General features: G+C 45.2%; 1 protein-coding gene across 4 annotated transcripts in view; it reads left to right on the top strand.

Moving 5' to 3' along the window:
* ttc7b (tetratricopeptide repeat domain 7B) overlaps positions 1 to 15,304 on the top strand; it is a 51,892-nt gene that overhangs the window by 21,649 nt on the left and 14,939 nt on the right. For 2 of the 4 annotated variants that reach the window (XM_037541847.1, XM_037541846.1), the window contains exons 6-18: positions 1,328 to 1,406; positions 1,566 to 1,738; positions 1,927 to 1,990; positions 2,154 to 2,291; positions 2,779 to 2,862; positions 2,996 to 3,100; positions 3,572 to 3,689; positions 3,878 to 3,935; positions 5,159 to 5,231; positions 5,807 to 5,967; positions 7,235 to 7,351; positions 10,684 to 10,781; positions 12,608 to 12,841. In XM_037541847.1, coding sequence (XP_037397744.1) covers positions 1,328 to 1,406; positions 1,566 to 1,738; positions 1,927 to 1,990; positions 2,154 to 2,291; positions 2,779 to 2,862; positions 2,996 to 3,100; positions 3,572 to 3,689; positions 3,878 to 3,935; positions 5,159 to 5,231; positions 5,807 to 5,967; positions 7,235 to 7,351; positions 10,684 to 10,781; positions 12,608 to 12,841 — 1,502 coding nt within the window. The remainder of the gene's footprint in view (positions 1 to 1,327; positions 1,407 to 1,565; positions 1,739 to 1,926; positions 1,991 to 2,153; positions 2,292 to 2,778; positions 2,863 to 2,995; positions 3,101 to 3,571; positions 3,690 to 3,877; positions 3,936 to 5,158; positions 5,232 to 5,806; positions 5,968 to 7,234; positions 7,352 to 10,683; positions 10,782 to 12,607; positions 12,842 to 15,304) is intronic. The other 2 variants (XM_037541849.1, XM_037541848.1) reach the window with 1 other exon arrangement.

Here is a 15,304-nt window from a genome sequence, read left to right as displayed (position 1 = left end):
TGTATGGGGTGTGTGTGTGTGTGTGTGTGTGTGTGTTGGGGATAGGGTGAGTGTGTTTATGGCTTTACGTGTTAATCTGTTCTTCTTTGTTCCAGATATCGAGCTTTTGATCTCGAGCCTGTTCAGCTCTGTGGGAGCTGGATGGCTTTAGCAGAGCAGGTTGTAATGTGATCTGCGGCTCGTTTAATGGGCCGATTTCTTTACTGTAGGTTTAGTTTACCTACATTTAAAACTACCTACTAGGCACTTCAGTGAAGCCCAGCTCTGTTCAGCCGTTAGCCTCGTCTTCAGGTCTTCAGGCCGTTGCCTGTGGCCGGTGTTGTTACTGCATCACAGTGATGCTGCCTGGATCAGGACGACTGTGATTGAGCAGCTCTGAGTTCAGGAGGAAGTTCACTCCGGATTTATTACTGATCCCACTGGAGTAGAGTCACAGATATTAATCTAATCCAGCTCCTCAGGGTTTAAGACAGACACCTGTAACGTGATGTAAATCACAGTCAGTCAGTCGACTGTTGGTCTGTCTATGCGCTGTCAGTCTGTAGACTCCAGCAGTGTGTTTACAGGGAGTCAGTCTGGCTGTGCTGCGCTGTTTCTGTATGTGGTCTGAATGTTAATGTTTCTCTCCTGCACTGCGGCCTGATCTCCCAGCCGGCGTTTATATGATGATCAGTAGTACGTACCTCCTCTCTCTCTCTCTCTCTCCCTCTCTCTCTCTCTCTCTCTCTCTCTCTCTCTCTCTCTCTCTCTCTCTCTCTCTCTCTCTCTCTCTCTGTAGGGCAGAGCTGCTTCTAGTTTCCCTATAGATCTCATTTGCTCAGACAGAACTTTGTGGGACTACAGTGGGTTCAGACAGAACTTTGTGGGACTACAGTGGGTTCAGGCAGAACTTTGTGGGACTACAGTGGGTTCAGACAGAACTTTGTGGGACTACAGTGGGTTCAGGCAGAACTTTGTGGGACTACAGTGGGTTCAGGCAGAACTTTGTGGGACTACAGTGGGTTCAGACAGAATTTTGTGGGACTACAGTCGGTGTGATGATGATGACACGTGTGTGATCCTGGATTTTGTAGTCACCGGTGTTTCTAACTGACCATTGAGTTTTACCACTGATTACACAGTTTAGGAGCGGAAACTGGATCTTTGGTTCAGATTTTAAATCTCTGTCCTGCATACATGCCTTACTGTGTGTTAGCTCTGTAGTGTAGTGAGTGACTGAGTTCAGTGGTGTATAGTCCTCCATGCTTTTATATTAGTTATAGATGAAGCTTTGCTGCAGTAAAATTCCTGAACGTTTTATTAATATGGAGATTTTTGTGTTCTGTAGTAATCTAACCCGTGGTGTGGGCCGGTTCAGAGAGATTCTTCGTGCTGTTGAGACCAGAACCACTCAGAACCTCCGCATGGTGAGAACTGAACACTGTTTAAATGAATCTATGAAACTATAGAAGCCATATCGCCCCCTACGCTTCCTGTAGTGTATTACAGTCTGTCAGAGCGACTCATATTTGTATAAAATGTGTTTTAATCTGATTGTGTGTGTGTGTGTGTGTGTGTGTGTGTAGACGATTGCGCGGCAGCTAGCGGAGATCCTGTTGCGGGGGATGTGTGAGCAGAGTTATTGGAGCCCTTTGGAGGACCCCCCCCCCCAGTCCCCTCTGGATGACCCCCACTGCCCCACCAGATCCAGCAGGGACTATGCTTTGAGCCGCAGGCCAAGGGTCTACTCAGGAGAAAAGTACGATGTACACACTCACTCACACACACACACACACACACACACACTTCTCCCTTGCAGCATTTGGTCTAAAGTGCTGAGTGTAAAACTTCCACAGCATCGCTCTGTGGCACTTTTTTACAGTTACAGAAAAATAAAATATAACTTCTGTAATAAAACTCACTCTCTCTCTTTTTCTCTCTCTTTAGCCTGTTTTGTCCACAGGAAAACACAGAGGAAGCTCTGCTGTTGTTATTGATCAGTGAGTCCATGGTGAGTCAGTTTATTACCTCCAAAATACTGATGATGATGCTGGTGGTGGTGATGATCTACCTGTGTCTGTCTTAATCATTATTGTTTTGTCTGTGTCAATACAATAGAAAAACATCTAAAAATTTACTGTGTGTGTGTGTTTGTGTGTGTGTGTGTTGTCCAGGCTAACAGGGACGCTGTGCTGAGCCGAATTCCGGAGCACAATGCTGACCGCGTGATCAGCCTGCAGAGTGCCTCTGTGGTTTATGACCTGCTGACCATCGCGCTCGGCCGCCGCGGACAGTATGAGATGCTCTCTGAGGTAAACCACTGCAACACATCAGCTTCTTGACCTACATTACAGTAGCAGTATTTCAGCTCCACACTTCTGTTACTTCAGCAGAACATCAGCATCTCGCATATGATACTATAGCAACACATCAGCCCACCATCTCTGTTACTAGAGCAACACATCAGCCCACCATCTCTGTTACTAGAGCAACACATCAGCCCACCATCTCTGTTACTAGAGCAACACATCAGCCCACCATCTCTGTTACTAGAGCAACACATCAGCCCACCATCTCTGTTACTAGAGCAACACATCAGCCCACCATCTCTGTTACTAGAGCAACACATCAGCCCACCATCTGTTACTATAGCAACACATCAGCCCACCATCTCTGTTACTAGAGCAACACATCAGCCCACCATCTCTGTTACTAGAGCAACACATCAGCACCCAATTGAATTGTGTATGTTATGTATATGTGCAGTGTTATACCATGTGTGTGCGTGTGTGTATTCAGTGTCTGGAGAGAGCGATGAAGTTTGCGTTTGAGGAGTTTCACCTGTGGTACCAGCTCGCTCTCTCACTCATGGCAGCAGGAAAGGTGAGACACACACACCTTACACAGGTATATTAATCAGTATCAACTATGAATATTCAGCATCCACTGTGAATTATTGTGTGTGTGTGTGTGTGTGTGTGTGTGTGTGTGTGTGTGTGTGTGTGTGTGTGTCTAGTCTGCACGTGCGGTGAAGGTGCTAAAGGAGTGTATTCGTCTGAAGCCTGATGACGCCACAATCCCACTGCTGGCTGTAAAGCTCTGCATAGGAAACCTGCACTGGGTGAGTGTGTGCAGGGCATGATGGGGAAATAGTGTTTTTTTTTTTTTGTTTTTTTTTTTTTACAGAATTACCAAAATTATCAACTTTTGGTAGTTTTTAATCTCTAAAATAACTTCTTTCAAAACCATTCAGCTACAGTAGTTTAGCTCCACCCTTTCAGCTACAGTAGTTTAGCTCCACCCTTTCAGCTACAGTAGTTTAGCTCCACCCTTTCAGCTACAGTAGTTTAGCTCCACCTGTTCATATATATATATATATATATATATATATATATATATATATATATATATATATATATATATATATATATATATATATATATATGTGTGTGTGTGTGTGTGTGTGTGTGTGTGTGTGTGTGTGTGTGTGTGTATGCTTGTGTATACGTTTGACTTATTGAACAGAAGTAATAACTGAAGAAACACTGACCTGTGTGTGTTTGTGTTATTGTGTGTGTGTGTGTGTGTGTAGCTGGAGGAGGGGGAGCGCTTTGCTAAGATGGTGGTGGATATGGAGGATAAAGCCCCGGAGTTTCGGGCGAAAGGTCACCTCGCCCTCGGCCTGGTTTACAGCCTGAAGGCTACAGACGGTGAGTGGCATTAGACTGATACTGATACGGGTCTGTTTATTACACTTAGAGAGCGTTTAATACGTCATTCACTCGTTATGTGTGTTCTCCATAAAGGCGCCCGCGCACAGCCAGTAGTGATAGTGGCTGTGTTTCCGATTGTGCTGGCGGTTCTGATTGTGCTTGTGCTCCTGTGTTTCTCTGTGCAGCGTCTCTGCGGGGTTTGCAGGAGGAGTATCAGAGGAAAGCTCTGGGAGCGTTTCAGAGGTTCTGATCTTTATTATATTCTCATTATTATAATCTGCAATCATTAAGTGATTATGGAGGCGAAGGCAGCTCTCCACACTCAGCACGACAATTATTAGATTGAATTAATTGTTCTGTAGGTTGAGTTTAATGTCTGATAAGCTTCTCTCTCTCTCTCTCTCTCTCTCTCTCTCTCTCTCTCTCTCTCTCTCTCTCTCTGCCTCTCTCTCTCTCTCTCTCTCTCTCTCTCTCTCTCTGCCTCTCTCTCTCTCTCTCTCTCTCTCTCTCTCTCTGCCTCTCTCTCTCTCTCTCTGCCTCTCTCTCTCTCTCTCTGCCTCTCTCTCTCTCTCTCTCTCTCTCTCTCTCTCTCTCTCTCTCTGCCTCTCTCTCTCTCTCTCTCTCTCTCTCTCTCTCTCTCTCTCTCTCTCTCTGCCTCTCTCTCTCTCTCTCTCTCTCTCTCTCTCTCTCTCTCTGCCTCTCTCTCTCTCTCTCTCTCTCTCTCTCTCTCTCTCTCTCTCTCTCTCTCTCTCTGCCTCTCTCTCTCTCTCTCTCTCTCTCTCTCTCTCTCTCTCTCTGCCTCTCTCTCTCTCTCTCTCTCTCTCTCTCTCTCTCTCTCTCTCTCTCTCTGCCTCTCTCTCTCTCTCTCTCTCTCTCTCTCTCTCTCTCTCTCTGCCTCTCTCTCTCTCTCTCTCTCTCTCTCTCTCTCTCTGCCTCTCTCTCTCTGCCTCTCTCTCTCTCTCTCTCTGCCTCTCTCTCTCTCTCTCTCTCTCTCTCTCTCTCTGCCTCTCTCTCTCTCTCTCTCTCTCTCTCTCTGCCTCTCTCTCTCTCTCTCTCTCTCTCTGCCTCTCTCTCTCTCTCTCTCTCTCTCTCTCTCTCTCTCTCTCTGCCTCTCTCTCTCTGCCTCTCTCTCTCTCTCTCTCTCTCTCTCTCTCTCTCTCTCTCTGCCTCTCTCTCTCTCTCTCTCTCTGCCTCTCTCTCTCTCTCTCTCTCTGCCTCTCTCTCTCTCTCTCTCTCTCTCTCTCTCTCTCTCTCTCTCTCTCTCTCTCTGCCTCTCTCTCTCTCTCTCTGCCTCTCTCTCTCTCTCTCTGCCCCTCTCTCTCTCTCTGCCTCTCTCTCTCTCTCTCTGCCTCTCTCTCTCTCTCTCTGCCTCTCTCTCTCTCTCTCTGCCTCTCTCTCTCTCTCTCTCTGCCTCTCTCTCTCTCTCTGCCTCTCTCTCTCTCTCTCTCTCTCTCTCTCTCTCTCAGGGCTCAGTCTCTCTCTCCTACAGATCACCTGGCTGCGTTCTATCTGGCACTACAGTTAGCCGTGTCTCGCCAGGTAAGAGGGAGGGAGGGAGGGGACAGTAGATGCACTCATGGCATACATAACAGTGACTGCAAGTAACCATCGTCCCGACCGTCCAGCCCTCTCCGCAGTAATCATCAAAGCCATCCTGCCATCCACTGTTCCATATTGTGTACCGTGTCATCACAACAATTGCCCCAACCGTCGCCCCAGCAATCGGCCCTTCAGCCATGAAAGCCATCACTCCAGCCATCCGGCCATCAGCCCAGCCATTGTCACAGCAATCATGTCAGCCCTCGCCCCAGCCCTCTCGCCCCAGCCCTCTCGCCCCAGCCCTCTCGCCCCAGCCCTCTCGCCCCAGCCCTATGCGTAGAGCATTGTGGGTATGCATGGCCAGCAGGTGATCTTAGTATCCCCATCTTAGAACTCCTCCTCTTCTCCTCCTGTTGTGTATAATTTCCATCGTGTTCTCCTCCTTCTGTCTACACTGATTGACTCTCAGAGGACATCCTTCTGTCCATCACGCTCTACTCACATTCTGAGATCAGGTTCTGCCGATGGTGTTGGTCAGAACTGATGGTCAGTGGGTGTCTCCTGTGTGTCTGTAGATCCCGGAAGCGCTGGGTTACGTCCGACAGGCTCTGCAGTTACAGGGCGATGATGTCCACTCCCTGCACCTGCTGGCGCTGCTGCTGTCTGCCCAGAAACATTACCATGATGCTCTCAACATCATCGAGATGGCGCTCAGCGAGTACCCAGAGAACTTCATGTAAGTTCCTACACACAGAGTCTACACCCTCTGGCCACATTATCAGAAACCCCTCTCCTTATCTCCTCTCCCTGGTGTACAGTTAGGCTGTGCTCAGACTGCAGGTGATATCGAGTCACAGTAAGCCGCCTTCGCGTTTCCATGGCAGCGGGTTTATTGATGGTTCTGAATATGTTATCATGTTAAAGCTATGTGCACATTAGTTATTTGTTAAGACATGATTGTCTCTTAACCCTATTTGAGGTGCAATCAAATGTAGTACAGGGGAAATTTGAAACTGACTGGTGTATCTAAAGACTCAGCAAAGACTCAGGGCTCATGAACAATCTATTGAGCCCTGCTGTGATTGGTTGGAGCAACATGTGGACATCACTCACTGTGAAGCTCTGTTTAAGATGATGAGCTTCATCAGAAAGTGATGAAATCCCTCAGCAGGGCTGCTTACAGGGTGGTGTTGGGGTTGTGGTGCTAATGTTGGGGTTGTGGGGTTGAAGCTGCTCGATGCTTTCTGAGTTTTGAGAAACTAACAGAGTTAAAGCTGCTGGGATCCTGTTGGAGATGCAGTTCCTGTTCGCCAGCTTGGTTTGAGAATCAGTTCCACCTTAAATGGTCATGTAGTTACATTCTAGCCCTTGTGCAAGCTGGTGCATTTAAGGTGGAATATTGGATTAAGAGGCTGGTGAACAGCAAGCCCTTCAGCCTGGATTAAAGATGATCATCAAGGGAAGTGAAGGTGCCAACATTGTATCTGAAGGAGGAGAAAGCAGTGTTTGAGGTTCAGTGGGTCAATTCCAGGTACTGAACTCTCCTCATTCAACAGTGCAAATACAGGTTTCCATTCCGTGGCACCTTTAAATATAAACTTCAAAACCAGTGCAACCCAGTCCAGGACACTGTGTTCATAATGATGACTGCAGTGATGCCGTCTTTACTGAAGAGTGCGGTGTCCATCAGTCTTTGATGGAAAAGAACAGCACCAACTGTAAATGACTACATGTCGTAGACTAGATGCTGTTAACATTTAACCCTTGAGAAAATAATAGTAAACACCTGCATACACACTAGTAAACACGCTAGGGGCAGGGAGCACACTTGCCCGGAGCGGTGGGCAGCCCTGTCCACAGGAGCTGTTGGAGGTTAGGTGTCTTGCTCAAGGGCACTTCAGTAGTGTCCTGACAGCTCAGGGGATGAAACAATATAATAATGAATAAAATATAATAATGGAATAAAAAAGTAACCACACGTGTTATTTGTGTTTTGGGTCTAGGCTGCTGTTTACTAAAGTTAAATTAGAGACTTTGTGCCGGGGACCTGAAGAAGCTCTGCTGACCTGCAAACACATGCTGCAGATCTGGAAATCCTGCTACAACCTCACCAACCCCAGGTAGATACACACACGATCTATAATGTTTATATGATCCACGCAGTCGCTCTGACAGACTGTAATACACTACAGGAAGCGTAGGGGGCGATACGGCTTCTACTGTTTCATTTAAAAAGCTCTATAATGTTCATATGATCCACACAGTCGCTCTGACAGACTGTAATACACTACAGGAAGCGTAGGGGGCGATACGGCTTCTACTGTTTCATTTAAAAAGCTCTATAATGTTCATATGATCCACACAGTCGCTCTGACAGACTGTAATACACTACAGGAAGCGTAGGGGGCGATACGGCTTCTACTGTTTCATTTAAAAAGCTCTATAATGTTCATATGATCCACACAGTCGCTCTGACAGACTGTAATACACTACAGGAAGCGTAGGGGGCGATACGGCTTCTACTGTTTCATTTAAAAAGCTCTATAATGTTCATATGATCCACACAGTCGCTCTGACAGACTGTAATACACTACAGGAAGCGTAGGGGGCGATACGGCTTCTACTGTTTCATTTAAAAAGCTCTATAATGTTCATATGATCCACACAGTCGCTCTGACAGACTGTAATACACTACAGGAAGCGTAGGGGGCGATACGGCTTCTACTGTTTCATTTAAAAAGCTCTATAATGTTCATATGATCCACACAGTCGCTCTGACAGACTGTAATACACTACAGGAAGCGTAGGGGGCGATACGGCTTCTACTGTTTCATTTAAAAAGCTCTATAATGTTCATATGATCCACACAGTCGCTCTGACAGACTGTAATACACTACAGGAAGCGTAGGGGGCGATACGGCTTCTACTGTTTCATTTAAAAAGCTCTATAATGTTCATATGATCCACACAGTCGCTCTGACAGACTGTAATACACTACAGGAAGCGTAGGGGGCGATACGGCTTCTACTGTTTCATTTAAAAAGCTCTATAATGTTCATATGATCCACACAGTCGCTCTGACAGACTGTAATACACTACAGGAAGCGTAGGGGGCGATACGGCTTCTACTGTTTCATTTAAAAAGCTCTATAATGTTCATATGATCCACACAGTCGCTCTGACAGACTGTAATACACTACAGGAAGCGTAGGGGGCGATACGGCTTCTACTGTTTCATTTAAAAAGCTCTATAATGTTCATATGATCCACACAGTCGCTCTGACAGACTGTAATACACTACAGGAAGCGTAGGGGGCGATACGGCTTCTACTGTTTCATTTAAAAAGCTCTATAATGTTCATATGATCCACACAGTCGCTCTGACAGACTGTAATACACTACAGGAAGCGTAGGGGGCGATACGGCTTCTACTGTTTCATTTAAAAAGCTCTATAATGTTCATATGATCCACACAGTCGCTCTGACAGACTGTAATACACTACAGGAAGCGTAGGGGGCGATACGGCTTCTACTGTTTCATTTAAAAAGCTCTATAATGTTCATATGATCCACACAGTCGCTCTGACAGACTGTAATACACTACAGGAAGCGTAGGGGGCGATACGGCTTCTACTGTTTGATTTAAAAAGCTCTATAATGTTCATATGATCCACACAGTCGCTCTGACAGACTGTAATACACTACAGGAAGCGTAGGGGGCGATACGGCTTCTACTGTTTGATTTAAAAAGCTCTATAATGTTCATATGATCCACACAGTCGCTCTGACAGACTGTAATACACTACAGGAAGCGTAGGGGGCGATACGGCTTCTACTGTTTCATTTAAAAAGCTCTATAATGTTCATATGATCCACACAGTCGCTCTGACAGACTGTAATACACTACAGGAAGCGTAGGGGGCGATACGGCTTCTACTGTTTCATTTAAAAAGCTCTATAATGTTCATATGATCCACACAGTCGCTCTGACAGACTGTAATACACTACAGGAAGCGTAGGGGGCGATACGGCTTCTACTGTTTCATTTAAAAAGCTCTATAATGTTCATATGATCCACACAGTCGCTCTGACAGACTGTAATACACTACAGGAAGCGTAGGGGGCGATACGGCTTCTACTGTTTGATCTAAAAAGCTCTATAATGTTCATATGATCCACACAGTCGCTCTGACAGACTGTAATACACTACAGGAAGCGTAGGGGGCGATACGGCTTCTACTGTTTCATTTAAAAAGCTCTATAATGTTCATATGATCCACACAGTCGCTCTGACAGACTGTAATACACTACAGGAAGCGTAGGGGGCGATACGGCTTCTACTGTTTCATTTAAAAAGCTCTATAATGTTCATATGATCCACACAGTCGCTCTGACAGACTGTAATACACTACAGGAAGCGTAGGGGGCGATACGGCTTCTACTGTTTGATTTAAAAAGCTCTATAATGTTCATATGATCCACACAGTCGCTCTGACAGACTGTAATACACTACAGGAAGCGTAGGGGGCGATACGGCTTCTACTGTTTCATTTAAAAAGCTCTATAATGTTCATATGATCCACACAGTCGCTCTGACAGACTGTAATACACTACAGGAAGCGTAGGGGGCGATACGGCTTCTACTGTTTCATTTAAAAAGCTCTATAATGTTCATATGATCCACACAGTCGCTCTGACAGACTGTAATACACTACAGGAAGCGTAGGGGGCGATACGGCTTCTACTGTTTCATTTAAAAAGCTCTATAATGTTCATATGATCCACACAGTCGCTCTGACAGACTGTAATACACTACAGGAAGCGTAGGGGGCGATACGGCTTCTACTGTTTCATTTAAAAAGCTCTATAATGTTCATATGATCCACACAGTCGCTCTGACAGACTGTAATACACTACAGGAAGCGTAGGGGGCGATACGGCTTCTACTGTTTCATTTAAAAAGCTCTATAATGTTCATATGATCCACACAGTCGCTCTGACAGACTGTAATACACTACAGGAAGCGTAGGGGGCGATACGGCTTCTACTGTTTCATTTAAAAAGCTCTATAATGTTCATATGATCCACACAGTCGCTCTGACAGACTGTAATACACTACAGGAAGCGTAGGGGGCGATACGGCTTCTACTGTTTCATTTAAAAAGCTCTATAATGTTCATATGATCCACACAGTCGCTCTGACAGACTGTAATACACTACAGGAAGCGTAGGGGGCGATACGGCTTCTACTGTTTCATTTAAAAAGCTCTATAATGTTCATATGATCCACACAGTCGCTCTGACAGACTGTAATACACTACAGGAAGCGTAGGGGGCGATACGGCTTCTACTGTTTCATTTAAAAAGCTCTATAATGTTCATATGATCCACACATCTCTGTATCAGAGAACAGCTCCACTCTAATAACGTCTGTCTGTCTGTCTGTCTGTAGTGATTCAGGGCGAGGCAGCAGTCTGCTGGACAGAGCCATTGCTGACCGCAGACAGCTCAACACTATGACCCTGCCAGACTTCAGCGACCCAGAGACCGGTACGGTTTCCACGCACACAGTCCGTGACAGCAGAATCAGGAGTGTGTGTTCCACAGGCCTGAGGGGGTCATTCCTGATCTCTGACTGTTCTTTCTACTGATAGTCTGTGCTGTTAAAACACTCTAGTTCCTTAAAGTCTTTCCTCAGGCTCCAGCTCTTCTGTAGATTCTATTGTGAGCTTGGACTCGGTTTATATCACAATACCTACATTTAGAGTCGGTTATTCATTCAGCCTAACGAGAAACTGTAGAACAGACTCGGTTTATATCACAATACCTACATTTAGAGTCGGTTATTCATTCAGCCTAACGAGAAACTGTAGAACAGACTCGGTTTATATCACAATACCTACATTTAGAGTCGGTTATTCATTCAGCCTAACGAGAAACTGTAGAACGGACTCGGTTTATATCACAATACCTACATTTAGAGTCGGTTATTCATTCAGTCTAACGAGAAACTGTAGAACGGACTCGGTTTATATCACAATACCTACATTTAGAGCCGGTTATTCATTCAGCCTAATGAGAAACTGTAGAACAGACTCAGTTTATATCACAATACCTACATTTAGAGTCGGTTATTCATTCAGTCTAATGAGAAACTGTAGAACGGACTCGGTTTATATCACAATACCTACATTTAGAGTCGGTTATTCATTCAGTCTATTGAGAAACTGTAGAACAGACTCGGTTTATATCACAATACCTACATTTAGAGTCGGTTATTCATTCAGTCTATTGAGAAACTGTAGAACAGACTCGGTTTATATCACAATACCTACATTTAGAGTCGGTTATTCATTCAGTCTAATGAGAAACTGTAGAACGGACTCGGTTTATATCACAATACCTACATTTAGAGTCGGTTATTCATTCAGTCTAATGAGAAACTGTAGAACGGACTCGGTTTATATCACAATACCTACATTTAGAGTCGGTTATTCATTCAGTCTAATGAGAAACTGTAGAACAGACTCGGTTTATATCACAATACCTACATTTAGAGTCGGTTATTCATTCAGTCTAATGAGAAACTGTAGAACAGACTCGGTTTATATCACAATACCTACATTTAGAGTCGGTTATTCATTCAGTCTAATGAGAAACTGTAGAACAGACTCGGTTTATATCACAATACCTACATTTAGAGTCGGTTATTCATTCAGTCTAATGAGAAACTGTAGAACAGACTCGGTTTATATCACAATACCTACATTTAGAGTCGGTTATTCATTCAGTCTAATGAGAAACTGTAGAACAGACTCGGTTTATATCACAATACCTACATTTAGAGTCGGTTATTCATTCAGTCTAATGAGAAACTGTAGAACAGACTCGGTTTATATCACAATACCTACATTTAGAGTCGGTTATTCATTCAGTCTAATGAGAAACTGTAGAACAGACTCGGTTTATATCACAATACCTACATTTAGAGTCGGTTATTCATTCAGTCTAATGAGAAACTGTAGAACGGACTCGGTTTATATCACAATACCTACATTTAGAGTCGGTTATTCATTCAGTCTAATGAGAAAATGTAGAACGGACTCGGTTTATATCACAATACCTACATTTAGAGCTATTGTTCTGTAAGTCTACAGCCTCACAGCAGCAGTTCTGGTGAACAGATTTGTGGGCGGAGCCTGGACTGGGAATTCTTTGGGACTGGGAATGACACTCTAATTCTTTGATCTTCTTTCTGTCTGTTTTCCAGTGTTTTATGATTGGCTTCCTCTTTATTCTTCATGCTGTTTGTCTCTGCTTTCTTTCTGTTTTGAGTTTGATTCATTTTCTCTGATGTTTTGTGTTTTTATTTTTAGCGTCTCGCTCTTCTTCCTCTTTTGTGGGGTCTGAGTTCTCCTCCTCTCCTCTCTTTGTTCTTCCATCCCTCTATCCTGGCCCACCTCTTCCTCCTCCTCATCCCCCTCCTCCTCGTCCTCCTCGTCCTCCTCCTCCTCGTCCTCCTCCTGTGCCCAAGAGTGACGCTGCAGTGTTCAGACCAGCCGGCCATGCTTTCTGTGACCACTTTCCTCGCCGACGTCCATCCACTGCCAGTAACACACTCTGCATGGTGTGTGTGTCGCACGGCTGGACTTTTCTCCAACTACTTAATCCCGCAAGCCCCCCAGTCTGGCTCCTCTAGTCTCACAATCCCGCTCTTATAGCCTTCTACACTGATCCCTCTGACCTCCCAATCCAGCTCCTGTAACTGCTCAGTCCGGCTCCTTTAACTGCTCAGTCCGGCTCCTCTAACCCCTTAATCCGGCTCCTCTAACCCCTTAATCTAACCCCTTAATCCGGCTCCTCTAACCCCTTAATCCGGCTCCTCTAATCCCTTAATCCGGCTCCTCTAACCCCTTAATCCGGCTCCTCTAACCCCCAATCCGGCTCCTCTAACTGCTCAATCCCGCTCCTCTAACTGCACAATCCGGCTCCTCTAACTGCTCAATCCGGCTCCTCTAGCTGCTCAATCCGGCTCCTCTAGCTGCTCAATCCGGCTCCTCTAACCCCTTAATCCGGCTCCTCTAACCCCTTAATCTAACCCCTTAATCCGGCTCCTCTAACTGCTCAATCCGGCTCCTCTAACACCTTAATCCGGCTCCTCTAACCCCTTAATCCGGCTCCTCTAACCCCTTAATCCGGCTCCTCTAACCCCTTAATCCGGCTCCTCTAACTACTCAATCCGGCTCATCTAACCCCTTCTAATCCGGCTCCTCTAACCGCTCAGTCCGGCTCATCTAACCCCCCAATCCGGCTCCTCTAACCCCCCAATCCGGCTCCTCTAACCCCCCAATCCGGCTCCTCTAACTCTGTTATCTGGCTCCTCAATGCTCCCAGTCTGGCTCCTCTTATTACCCAGTCCGGCTCCTCTCACTGTGCTGCACTGCATCTGCTGCAAGTTTGCTGCAGTTTTGCTGTGTGATTTCGAGGCTCAGCTCTGTTTGGGTCTTTGAGGCTGATCTGAGATCGGATTTGTGTATCCCATAATTCCACTTACACCTGCTGTGGTAGGGTTGTTAGGTTCAGGATAGCTTTGAAGTCCAATCATGTATCCAGGGCAGTGGAATCAGCTGTTCTTCCTGATGATGCCTGTTGCGGGTTTGATTTTGAGATGGACCATCTGAGTGATGATGTGGATTTCTGACAGTCTTCAGTGTGGAATCTGAGTGGGAATCTGAGTGGGAATCTGAGTGGGAATCTGAGTGGGAATCTGAGTGGGAATCTGAGTGGGAATCTGAGTGGGAGCCTGAGTGGGAGCGATGGGACCCAGCAGTGCAGTACAGTCACAGAAAGGTGTATATATAAACAAGAAAATCATCACAGATTAAGACCTCGTAGCTCTGAAACAGTATTTTTACAAAGTGTTCATAACATTTAATCCTCTCTTTCGGTCAGTTCAGCAGGAAGTTTGGACACACTGTGATGGGCAGCTGGCGTCTTTAGATGATGTTGAAAAAGTGCCATTGACTTTGTTTCTGTCCAGCAGTATTTTAGTTTCTATGTGTTTTATGTCTAAATAATAAATTAATATGTATTTTTGGTGTCAATTTATACTGTTTAAATCTACTTTGGGTCAGTGTCCCGGTCAGGGATTTAGCCTAGTTTGTCTGTGGTTTACCTGGTTTTACTGGTGTCCATATGATTTAACTGCAGCTGACTGTGGTTAACCGTGGCTGTGTGAGGTGTACCTAGTGGAGCTGGTCTCAGGTCAGTCTGAAGCCTCTTTGTGCTGCTGTGAGTTTGATGAGATACTGACACTGAAACTAAACCAGAGAGTGAGAGTCAGAGACTCTAATAGACACTCCACACCAGTCAGTATACACAGTGCTGATCCAGAGAGATTGGAATAATATTGTTCTATTTATTAATGATGATAATAGCAGCGATCTTTATTTGTGGTTTTAATTCTAAAGAGCGCGTCGCGCTGGAGTGCCAGGAATACAGTGGACAGAACAAAGGCCTCTGTTCTAAACTAAGTAGGTGATGAAGGAGAGACGGAGAGTCGTTATGGTAAACGAGGTTTCCTGTCCAGGTGGCTTTACGTAGGTATTTAACTGTCCCACACTGCAGGTCAGCTCACTCTCTGTCCACTCCACTGTCCATCACTCCTGACCCTTGTCTCTGTGTCTGACTCATCTGCATGCGCTCAGATTAAAGAAGCTTTAAAGTGACAGTTCAGCCAAAAACAGCTCCCTTTACCTGAACTGCAGTCGGTCAGTCGAGTCACTGTGTTGGCGCTGGAGCTTCAAGGCTAATATAGACTAACGGGGCTAATGTAGACTACTGTAGGTTACTAAAGACTAATGTAGATTAATAAAGACTAATGTAGATTAATGTAGACTAATGCAAGCTAATAAAGACTAATGTAGATTAATAATGTAGATTAATAAAGACTACTGTTGGCTAATGTAGGTTAATAAAGACTAATATAGTTTAATGTAGACTAATGTAGATTAATAAAGACTAATGTAGGCTATTGTAGAGTACTGTAGGCTAATAAAGACTAATGTAGGCTA

The sequence above is a fragment of the Pygocentrus nattereri genome, chromosome 10 (assembly GCF_015220715.1).
Source record: "Pygocentrus nattereri isolate fPygNat1 chromosome 10, fPygNat1.pri, whole genome shotgun sequence".
Lineage (NCBI taxonomy): Eukaryota > Metazoa > Chordata > Actinopteri > Characiformes > Serrasalmidae > Pygocentrus > Pygocentrus nattereri.
This window is presented reverse-complemented; position numbering and strand designations above follow the sequence as displayed.